The 11,630-nt window shown below is 30.5% G+C and overlaps 1 protein-coding gene across 2 annotated transcripts; it reads left to right on the plus strand.

Moving 5' to 3' along the window:
* Positions 1–4,949: 4,949 nt before the first annotated feature.
* Positions 4,950–9,573, plus strand: LOC107627460 (putative prolyl 4-hydroxylase 9). Of its 2 annotated transcripts, none has more exons than XM_021119189.2 (8): positions 4,950–5,177; positions 5,307–5,429; positions 5,953–6,110; positions 6,852–6,954; positions 7,904–7,999; positions 8,565–8,630; positions 8,710–8,850; positions 9,361–9,573. In XM_021119189.2, exons 1-8 carry the CDS (start codon positions 5,046–5,048, stop codon positions 9,445–9,447), a joined length of 906 nt encoding a protein of 301 aa, XP_020974848.1. In that variant the 5' UTR covers positions 4,950–5,045; the 3' UTR covers positions 9,448–9,573. The 2 variants fall into 2 exon arrangements, with proteins under 2 accessions (XP_020974848.1, XP_016185782.1); XM_016330296.3 differs by having other exon boundaries at positions 4,951–5,177; positions 8,731–8,850.
* Positions 9,574–11,630: the final 2,057 nt, after the last annotated feature.

Raw genomic sequence — 11,630 nt, forward strand, 5'->3', positions numbered from 1 at the left:
ATACAATAAATGTATGAGATAGGAATTGAATTTGGATACTTCAAGTTATAATAAAGCATTTAAACCAATTGAACTATTTTTCATTTTTGATGAAGCATTACTAATTTTTTTATAAAAAATTTGGGGGGCCATGACCTCCCTTGTCTGAATAAAGCTCTGCCACTGATTATTAGAATCATGAACTTTGCATTATTGCCATTGTCACTAAAATAGAGATATAATGATGTGATCTTTGTAGTTAGAAGAAGGAAAAGAACATTTAACCAAAATTGTAAAATTAACTTGCAATAATTATATTGTCAATTTATTTATTTTTTAAAAAAGTTAAATTTTGGTTCTCCTATGTTTTAGATATTCCAATATAACATTAAACTTTAATAGTACAAAACATTCTGCAATTTAGTTACTAAATAGATATAAGTATCAAATTGTTTCTCTAATGTTCATTTCCATGATTAAATTGGTCTTTCTCGAAATTAATTAGAAGTCAAGCTCAAAATGAATAGAAATTCACTCGAGATCTCACTATTATACCTAAGGTACAATAACAACAATTCAACTCTACTTTGTAATTAACTCTTAAGATATCTTTATTTTATCTAGGAGAAATATCTCAACAATTTTTTTAAAAAAGGAAATAGTTATTTATCATAAAAGGTAGAACTACTCTAAAAAAGTGATGTCTACTCTACTATAAATATACTAACATCCTCAGGTATATTTAGAGTTCTATCTACTAAAAAACCTGCTTAAAGTCTTTGTTAACTTAAACATCGAAATTTCTTGCAGGTGTTACCATTTACTTTCTCACAAAAAACTCAGACGACGATACTTTGACACCAATACAACTTGGATGCTGTCTCAGAAAGAATTTGAATTTCACATCTAAGTTTAAAAATAACTCAATTTCAGGACCTCAAAATAATAGCTTAGCAAAGAGAGCAAACTAATAGACCCAAATATTATAATAAATTCTGCTAGGGAGATAATGAAGAATCTTGATAATGTGTACAATAGGCTTTAAATTTAGCCCAATACAAGAAAAAAAAAAACCCACCCAACGCTAATTTACTAAAGGAATTTACCCAAACACCATCTTCCCTCCTCCCAACCGTCTGTTACCCCACTCTCATCAATCATCCCGCCTCTTCGGCTTTAGAAGCTCCCTCACTAACCATCAAATAACCATCTACGTAGTTATTAAAATAATCATTCGACTACCTAGTGAAATGACCATCCAGTATTTGTTAATTGTATATACTTAAACCGAATCGAATAAAATAATCATCCAAATAAAAATTAAAATAACCATCTCTATATACAGTAAATTAACCATCCAGCATATTTGACATTTTTTGGAATTAATAAAATGTCAAAATTATTGTTGGGGTGGTGGAAACTTGAGAAGAAGTAAAGTGAAGTTAAGACATGAAACAACTAAGGAAAGGAAGTAGAAAATGAAAAAAGAATAGTGAATAGTTTTTTTTTTTAACTTGGGATAAAAATTTGAAGATGAGTTAGTTAATTAACCATGAATGATGAAATTTTAAGCTTATTCTTGGTATAGTTTTTAACATTTGACACTCTGCAAACATAATACCAATGAAGATTTGAATTCTATGTTGGCTTTCCTTGTTTAGAAATCATGGGTGCGGCTATGGATGGATCTGCGGGAGGGGCCGCACGGCCGCACGTTAAAAATGCTGTCACGGTGAATCCCTTGGCTGCGGGAGGGGGTTGCACGGTCGCACGTCGAGAGGCTGCGCGAATGAAGCGCTGTGCGGCATCGGTCGATCCTCTAGGCGGCGGCTGATGTTGCTGACGGAACTTTCACCAATGAGAAGGAAAGAGACTGAAAGAGAAAAAAATACCTGAAGAAGTCATATCACATGCGGAAAGAGAGATTTGCAGTATATGTATATATAACTGCTGCGATTGCAAATTCTTATTTTTTTAAATTCAAAATTAAATATTATTAAAAATTAATTGACTTAATTATCATTTGAATTAATTTTTTTATTTTTATTATATACATTGTACACTAATATTATTATCTCCCCATACTTTCTCATAATTTAATTATAGAAATTGATAATGATAGAGTAGACAAATTACCTCATACCAAATTAAAGCAATCGTTAGCGACATCCTTTCCCTTATCGACTTGGACAATGTTATGTTATAACAATTTTTAGGCACTATAAATTTTTCAATTTTTCATCATGGTGTCACGAATACTACACTCGGGAGACAAAGGGTACAACACCAGCAAGCAGTAAGACGACAGGTGCACAATACAATATCAACTAAACGACAAAACTAGTGCAATGTACACACATGCACTAAGTCTAAACTAATAACTAGTCTAATAAATTCGATTTAGACATTGCACAGATTTAGAATGATATATTCTCTCTCAATCCGTATATTACCCTCTTAAGTCAGAAAAAATAAAACCCGACTCCAATGAAAAAGCAACTCACGGGTCTACGATTTAAGTATATTCTAGGATGAAAACCGGATATAATATGATACAAAATATATAAATATATAAATTTAAAATTTTTATAAGATATAAGATACTCTATATATATATATAAATATAAAATATTTTTAGATAAATTATAACAATATTTTAATATTTTATTAATATTAAAATATAAATTAATTTTTTAATTATTTTAATATTTTTTAGTTATATAAAATATTTAAAATATTTTATTTTAATAAATTCATTTTAAAAATATATATTAAAAATAAAATTAGATATATTGACACATAATGATATTTAAGTATATTTAAATGTGTTCGATTTTTTTTATTAAGACATAGTTGAACACAAAAGACATATATGTCTGATGAATATCAAAGAGTATCGTATTCGAAATATATCCGACACATAAACACGACAAATTAAAGAAGTGTTTGTCCTTCATAAAGAATAAAGAAAAAAGGAGTGTTTTTTAAAAATTTAATCTTCAGTAAATTTTAATTAATAAATCAATTTTTAATTTTTTATTATTAGATAGTCAATTTTTATTCTTATTTAAAAAAATATAATAGTCTTTTATAATTTTTTAAAATTTTAGATAAATTTTTTTACATAAACAAACAATTAAATATAAAATTAATTTGTCTAATAAAATAAAAATTTAAAAATTAATTTGATAATTAACAATCGTTAAATTCTAAAATATCTTACTAAAAGTTTTTCAAAAATTGATTTAAAATACTATTCTATTAAATAATTGATTAATTTAACACATATTCTTTTGTATAAAAGAATACTAAATTATTTAATATAAAATAAGAAAAAAAAAAGAACTCAAGACTTTGAATTAGAGAAGAAAAAAAACTGGGTTAAAAAAAACTGGGTTAAAAAAAAGTGTAGGGACCTAATTAAAAAAAATTTGGTGCAAGGACTTAATTAAAAGAAAAAAAAGTATAGGAACCTAATTGAAAATTTTGCGAAACTATAGGGACCAGTAGAGTAATTAAACCATATTATTATTTTGAACGAGTATTTAGCATAATAAATTACATTCATATTTACATAGATTTGCAGATAAAAATATATAAGTAAATAGTCAAATTAATTCCTAAAAAATTACTCGTTCTCTAAATTAGTCTTCGAATTTTTTTTAATCAAATTCAATCTTCAAAGATTTTAAGTTAGTCATGTTAGTCATTCTATTACTTCCATTACTAATAGCGTCAGAATTTACTGATGTAAAACGTTAAGTGATATCACAATACACATCTAATTGGGGGCTAACATGATAAGTTTATAAAATTATATCAAATCAACTCCAAATTGAGATATTTTAATGTCTCAAGTACTCTTCGATTAGGTTTTGATTTGATTTAATGTCATAAACTTATTATGTTAATATTTAATTAAAATTCTTAGATGTATGTTGCGGTATTATTTAATGTGCCACATTAACAAATTTTGACACCAACAATAAAGAGAGTGATGTAAAGACTAACATGATTAATTTAAAATTTTTAAAAGATAAATTTGATTTAAAAAATCTTTTAGAGACCAATTTGAAAAACGAATAATCTTTTAACAACGTATTTGACTATTTACTCCAAAAAATATATAATTTGTACTTATATATATATATATATATATATATATATATATATATATATATGATGAATTTTACCTAACACTCTCTTAAATAAAAGATAAGTTATCCCTTATGACATGTCTAATAATTATTGAATAAAATGAATTATGTCATCATCATTAGTATTAACTCTTAATTTAACTTAAAATTTGACAACTAATTAAACTAATTAAATATAATGAATTTTTTTGTAAATTATAAGAGTTACAAAAAGATCTTATTTTATAATTTTTTTTAAAACCATATATATGTTAATTAGACCTAACAATACAAAAAAAAAAGTTAAAAAGAACAAATGGAAAGAAAAATTAAAAGCTCAAATCACAAATTTTTAAAATAAAAAAAGTAGATAAGGTATTAATTGAATAAGAGTAAAATCTATAATTGTTAATGAAATTAATATAAGAATTATGTGATTTTATAGGTATGAAGTTTAAAAATTATTTTATTATAATAAATTAGTTTGTTTGTCAAAATTTAAATTAAATTAAGAATTAATATTAATTAATTTAATAATATAATTAATTTCATCCAATAACTATTAAATTTATTATAGAAAATAATTTATCTTTTATTTGAAAAAAAATTGGATAGAATTTACTTCTATATATATACATATAAAATAAATTTACACATCCGAGTCAATATATGAATATAATTTATTTCACGTTTATCAGGCATTTATAGATATCAATAATTAATAAAATTTATTTGTGGGTGATAATTGGGTATTTATGGCTATTAAGAGTTTCTTCTTTTTTTTCTTTTTTTTTTTTTTGTCATAAGAGTTTCCGTTAAATGACCGCTGTTGGTATCAACTTGGTATGTAAAAATTGACCCAGTAGCACACAGACAGAGACACTATACCAGGCTTCAGAACAAGCAAGGAGAAACCAGGAACAAAAAACAATGAAAGTGAAAACGGTGAAAGGAAACTGGAGCTTGAGAACGAACAAGCTGGGTTTTCCTTACGTTTTCCTCATTTGCATCTTCTTCTTCCTCGCTGGATTCTTCGGTTCTGCTCTCTTCTTTCACTCTCAGGTCAACTCATTTTCTTCCATTTTTTCATCAATTTTTTTTATAATAATAATAACAATAATAATAATTATAATAATAATAATAATAATAATAATAATAATAATAAAGTAACCGCTTGTTGAGAATTCGCAGGACGATGGACATGGCATGAGGCCGGGACCGAGGCTTCTAGAATCTACGAAGGAGGAGACGGAGTACAATCTGTTGCTGGCGGGAGAGTCCGGTGACGATTCCATTACATCGATTCCTTTTCAGGTGCGCAGTTTTGTTTCACTCAGATCCTTAACTGAACTTGTTGCCAGTGATTCAATTTTATTTTTTATTTCTGTTTTTTAATTCCTTGCCTATTTTGTTCAAAGTCGTGGAGTTGCTTGATTAGGTGAACTTGTTTGTATTTGAGATTGGAATTTCATGGTTACAGCGATTTATTTTTTTTTTTTCCTGTGGGAATGGCATGTTTCCATTTAGGCCTTGTTTTTCAATTGGTATAGCTTGTATGAAATAAGTTTGTGGAATTGCAATTCTAGTTTTCTAGAATAGTTTTGCTTAAATTTTGATTTCTAGGCATTGGTATGAAGGTATTTGACTTTGGTCAGCGTTACGCTTGGGATTGTTTAATGGCAGGTTGACTCAAATTATCTCTGCTCTTTGTTGAAGAGATTGTGATATATTCTGAGTCTGCATCATATCCATAATTATGAAGTTAGTCCTTTTGTATTAACTCTCAAAAAAATGTCTTTTTACGTAAAAGAAAATAAATTTCTCTTTTGTTTGCTAGGTTTTGAGCTGGCAACCTCGAGCTCTGTATTTTCCAAATTTTGCAACTGCGGAACAATGTGAAAGTATAGTTGATATTGCAAAGGCAGGCCTCAAACCATCAACCTTGGCATTGCGCAAGGGAGAAACAGAGGAGAATACCAAGGGAATTAGAACAAGGTAGCGTGTAGGTCACTGTCTAATACTTAACTCTATGGTTTCCCTACAAACAGGACGAAATACAATAGTTAGCTTTACTTCTGTCATAAACTGGAAATATTCTGGTGGGTGATTTTGGTTATGATCTCCTAAAATAGTTTATGGACATTTGATCATCTAGTTACTTAATGTCATATCATGCCAAATCATTTCTTCTAAAAGCTTATGTTGTAAGTTCTAAGGTAGAGGGACTTACATTCACCTGTGCAGAAAAGCTTAGTGACCTGGAAACGAGGAGAATGATAGGCCCTTCTTTATCTTGAGCTGAAATTTATTGTCATAAACTATCTTCCCAAAAGCTTAAGTTTTTACGTAAAGGCACAAGAATGTTTTTATATCCTAACATGCCTCCACATGCAAAAGTCTCTTTGGATTAACGCATGGATCATGAAGAAGCTCATTTTTCCTTGTGCTGAAGTTTAACATCTATCAAGAAGAATGGGGAAAATAAGGGTTGAACTTTATAGTATACACCATTTGGTCATAGAAGTTATTGAACTTTGTTGTAAACCATCTCTCCAAAAGCTTAGTTTGATTCCTTGACAATTAGCATATATTTAGAAGAATGGGAGACCACAACTGTTGACTCTTAGACCATTTGATCATAGAGAGGCTTTGTTACTATATCATGAATCATTTCTCTTAAGTTGATAGGTTGCAATAAATAGTTTTGTGTCTAATAATGTTCTTTCTGATAAACAGCTCTGGCGTGTTTATTAGTGCTTCTGAGGATAAAACTGGGACTTTAGAGGTAATTGAAGAGAAAATTGCTAGAGCAACAATGATTCCCAGGTCTCATGGAGAGGTAACATCTCTTTTAAGCTTTGTCCATATTGCATAAAAGAAATTTTAGAAAAACCTGTAATGGTGATGAAATTATTTTTCTCACGTTTTATTGTTTTATTAAAATGATTTTTTTCCCTTTTTGGGAATTTCAAGATAACAGGTCTTGGAATACTGGTTTTCTGTTTGTAGCAAATCCAGAAACTTATCCATTACTTTTGTGATGCAAGTGAAATAAATCTAGGGTAAAATGGTGCAACTTTTGTTAATTGAATAAATATTTAAGTTTAGAACAGTAATGAGGTTGGGGTAATGAGGGAAATTCAGAGAATGGCTTTCTCAATTTACACCATTTAAAGGTAAATTGTTTCTTGTGATTGGTGAGAAATTCTATTGATTATGATATTTTACGCATGATTTTTTTTGTTTTTATTTTCATTTTATGTTTTTTGGTATTCTGATGCAAATGTCGTTAACATGTGTTACCGCTTACCCTGACATGGGATTGTGCCTTCTGTGTTCTTATATAACACCGCAGAGTAGCATCCCCATGTTGCTGTTAAGTTCCAACTATTTTTCTCTGCTGTCTTCCATGTTTTCAACCTAACCTACCAATGGCATTTCTATGGAAGGAACAAAGTCGTTGACAAGCTAATATCACCTACCTTGATTTTTAAAACTTCTGACTTCAATAAGTCTAATCCAGAATCCTGTCTGGGCTAGGTGGTGTAGCTGTTGATCTAAATTTTTAGTTAACCATAATGTTATATTTTGTTTTTCACAGAAGAAGAAAGCAAGTCTAATCACATCTAGACCTATGGTTTATTGTGCTTAAACTATTTAATATTTTTGGGGTTTTTCCTGATCTCTATGTTATCTATAACTCAGGTGCATTATGATTTTGTTGAATCTGTAAACCTCTCTCATTTTCAGGGTGATTTTAAATTGTCTGAGGAATCACCATGTTTCAGGCATTTAATATCTTACGCTATGAGATCGGGCAGAGATATAATTCTCATTATGATGCGTTCAATCCCTCCGAATATGGCCCACAAAAAAGCCAAAGGGTATGTCTGAAGTTTTCAACATGTTTATACTTGAAATTTGGTGCAACACTCTCTGTGAATGCTCTTAATTCATCTTGAATTACTTTTACAAGTATCATACTTTGTTTTCTTAGTAGTTTGCTTTCTTTACACCTTTATCTCTTGAACTTTGCCCAAATCAAAGTGTCTTACATGATCAACCCGTGTCCTGAAAGTGATTGACAAAGTTCCACCATTGTTCCTTAAAAGGATGAGATGGCTAGCATTGATTGTATCATCAAATGACCAATGTAGTATGGTTAAGCTGAAGCCTTGTAAAAGAAAACAAGAAACACGATATTGATGTCATCTGTAAATAGAAGATCACGTGAAGTCTTATTAGTTCTGGAGAACCAAAATGATTTACACTTTCTATCAACTAGTGTTACAGCATGTATGCTTTCATTCAGTTGCCATACACTTATACAAAAATAAAGCTATATCCATAGCATAGCGTATTATAAGTTGTGTTGCCTACAAAGCTAACCAAATGAAAACATGCCTTTAATGAATTTGTTTCTTATGTCAGCTTTGGTTAACCCTGCAGGTGGCTTCATTTTTGTTGTATTTAACTGATGTTCAGGAAGGTGGCGAGACAATGTTCCCATTTGAGGTAATAGTTATTATGGAATGACTATTGCCATTGGATCTCAATTCACATGGCTCGCATTTGTTTTTTTTTTCACCGGTAGTTTGGCATTATTATTCTGCAGAATGGCTCAAACATGGACGGTAGCTACAGTTACGAGAGCTGCATTGGTCTAAAAGTAAGGCCACGCCAGGGCGATGGCCTACTATTTTATTCATTGTTCCCTAATGGTACAATAGATCCGGTAGGTACTATCTCACCAGTTTTAATTTATTTAGCTGCCATCTGGTTAAAAGCTAAATCAACAACCCAAAAACATAATGTGAATATAGGTTCTAAACTCATCATGTCTCTTTAGAATATGTTTACAAGTTTTTTTATTTTGGAGGGAAATGGAAGAAAGGGAAGAGTTTGAAATGTGAAATGGACTAAGGTTTACAGTTCATGCCCTTCCCTTTTTCTACAACTAGAAAACTCAACACACTCTTAAGAGTCTTAGCGGCTCATCAAGCAATGACGAATCTTGAATCTACAATAATTTCATTTAGTTATATTTTAGATAAAAATTCAGCTTAGGTAGCAAAAAACCTGTTTAGCAAGTAAATTTTCCTCACTCAACAGTTATCAACGTTTCATGAGGTTACCATAAAAAAAGATGGTTATGCTTTGTGTCAGTTTTCTTATCATGTTGATAGTGTGTGTTGTGTAAACTGAATTCCAATTGTTTTGACTCATTTATCTTATTATTTGACAGACATCGCTCCATGGGAGCTGCCCTGTGATAAAAGGGGAGAAGTGGGTGGCTACAAAGTGGGTAAGGGATCAAGAACAGTATGATTAGGTTCAAACCCTTAATAAATTGATCGTTCTACTCTCCTGCCTCTTATATCTTCTGTAATATCTACATGTATGCCGTACAATTTGACTTTTATGGTCAAATGAATAATGAAGGGAAAAATTTTGGTCAGATGCTGAAATTGCATGATAGTGTAAAATTTGATGTCATGCATGCAGCATACATGATTAGTTGGTCATCAGACGCAGTGGCCTCCACCTTTCACCTTCTTCACATGATTTAAATAGGGGGTAAAAAAATTGATGTCATGCATACATAATATGAAACTTACTGGAAACCTTCTTAAAACACAGGAATAATAAGAATCTATGTCACTTGATAAGTGAAAACAGCAACTTTCATTTTTTATTTTTTAAAGTACGAAGAAAAAGGGTTTTCAAGACATAACTGTCATAATCTCATGCTCTTTACCCAATCTTAATGAAATCCAGAAGGGTTGTCGTCCTATCTATATATGATTATATACTTATAGGAATCTTGAAACACTCGAAATGTACTCCATTAGGGCTCCTAATATATATGTACATGAGCGACTAATGAGAGCGGTTTTCCTTCGTCCAGCTGTTATGCTTTAAAATTTTTCCATATTATGGGTACGATGAAATACTTAAATAAAGAAAAAATATATCGTATTAATATTAGAAATGAACGTTTATTCTGAAACACCAAACTTTTTGTTTTTGAGCAAATATTTTAAAACAAGAGTATTTTATAAGAAAAGTTTCAATTCTTAGAAATTTTACTTTGTTCCTATCTCTTGTCTGGGTAGAAGGCTTTTCAGTTAGCGCAAATTCTTCTCGTATGGTGTCGGCGATCTCACACTTCACGTGACGAAGAGGAGACTCTGTTTTATCTGTTAAACTGGGCGGTACTTGTGAAAAGACAATCTGGCGGATGAGTCCAGCCTCCAGTGCGAAATTTATATACGAGACAAGATCACCAATTGGTCGCTGATTTTTTTTTATATGGAAAGAAATGTGCTATTTGATGTTAAAATCGACGTGTAAAATAATTATACTGATATAATGTCCGAGGTAAATCATAAGCTGCTTTTGGACTTTGGATTTTTTTTTAAATCATAGATCATAGATTGTGTTTTACGCATGGGTTTAATTTTTTTTTTGTTTTTTTAGAAGAACAAAAAGCAGGTTGCATTTTGAATTTAAAAATTATTTTTATTCAGAAGCTGCAAAATATAATTTGCGTTTTGTATGGGAGTATGGTAAAAACTATTTAAATTGGAATTTTTGTCTATAAATGTCATTAGTAATATATCTCTGTTTTATACTTCACCCGCATTCCTCTTTCTTTTATAGTGAGTTTTTTGACAATTTGTAGTGTCAAAAAAGTTGAGCTAGGTGAAGTTGAGGTTATAGAAGGTATTGCAAATTTATGAGTGTATTATAACAGTGAGATTATACCAAATATACACGAAAGATTGACATTTGTTTGTGAATGTCCGTTTTCTTTTGTTATTCCATGTACCGTGAGTTTTATAGAGTTATAAAATAGTCTTTGTGAGAACATACAAAGTTACATTTCAAAGAGGGTGAGCAACATTTTATACAGGAATCTTGTACAAGTATTTGGTAGGCTGATATAGTTTCAAATAATGTCCATCACTAACGACGCATTTATGTAGCAGATGTTCTATATGTATCAACAAATCCGATTTTACGTGCCGATGATAAAGCTGTACGTTGAGTTTGAACAGCATATGGGGCTAGACGCGATTGGTGAGGAGGTGAATGTTGATGAGCTCGTGGATATAGATTGGGAAGAAGATAACAACGACAGTGAAGAGGAGTTTGAAGCCAACTACGAAGTCGATGACGAAAACAATGACAGAGACTTGGCAGGCAATCCGGTGGTGCAGAATGAAGCAACTGCACTTGTAAACCAGCACCCCTTTGATGTTCCGTCTTTTATGCAAATTCTGGATCTCGCTGTCATGCATGCTTCGGAATTTTCTGAGTATGCGAATATGGATATGTTATGTTTATTAATTAAAGTTACCACTACCATTTCTTTTATTTGCCTTGATTGACTAACGTGGTTCGCATGTCGTAGGTGAAGGCAATGTTACAGTGGAAGATAGTGAGTTTAGTGTGGGTATGAAATTTGGTTCTAGAGAGTCGGTGATATCTGCAATCAAAAGTTACACTATT

The sequence above is a fragment of the Arachis ipaensis genome, chromosome B1, assembly GCF_059453495.1.
Source record: "Arachis ipaensis isolate K30076 ecotype BB chromosome B1, ASM5945349v1, whole genome shotgun sequence".
Classification (NCBI taxonomy): Eukaryota; Viridiplantae; Streptophyta; class Magnoliopsida; order Fabales; family Fabaceae; genus Arachis; species Arachis ipaensis.

What these genes read in the sequence shown, in the direction of transcription:
- LOC107627460 (XM_021119189.2), top strand. Translation starts at nt 5,046, where the DNA reads ATGAAAGTGAAAACGGTGAAAGGAAACTGGAGCTTGAGAACGAACAAG. An exon ending in CTCTCTTCTTTCACTCTCAG is followed by an intron (nt 5,178 to 5,306) that starts GTCAACTCATTT and finishes GAGAATTCGCAG; the next exon opens with GACGATGGACATGGCATGAG. An exon ending in TTACATCGATTCCTTTTCAG is followed by an intron (nt 5,430 to 5,952) that starts GTGCGCAGTTTT and finishes TTTGTTTGCTAG; the next exon opens with GTTTTGAGCTGGCAACCTCG.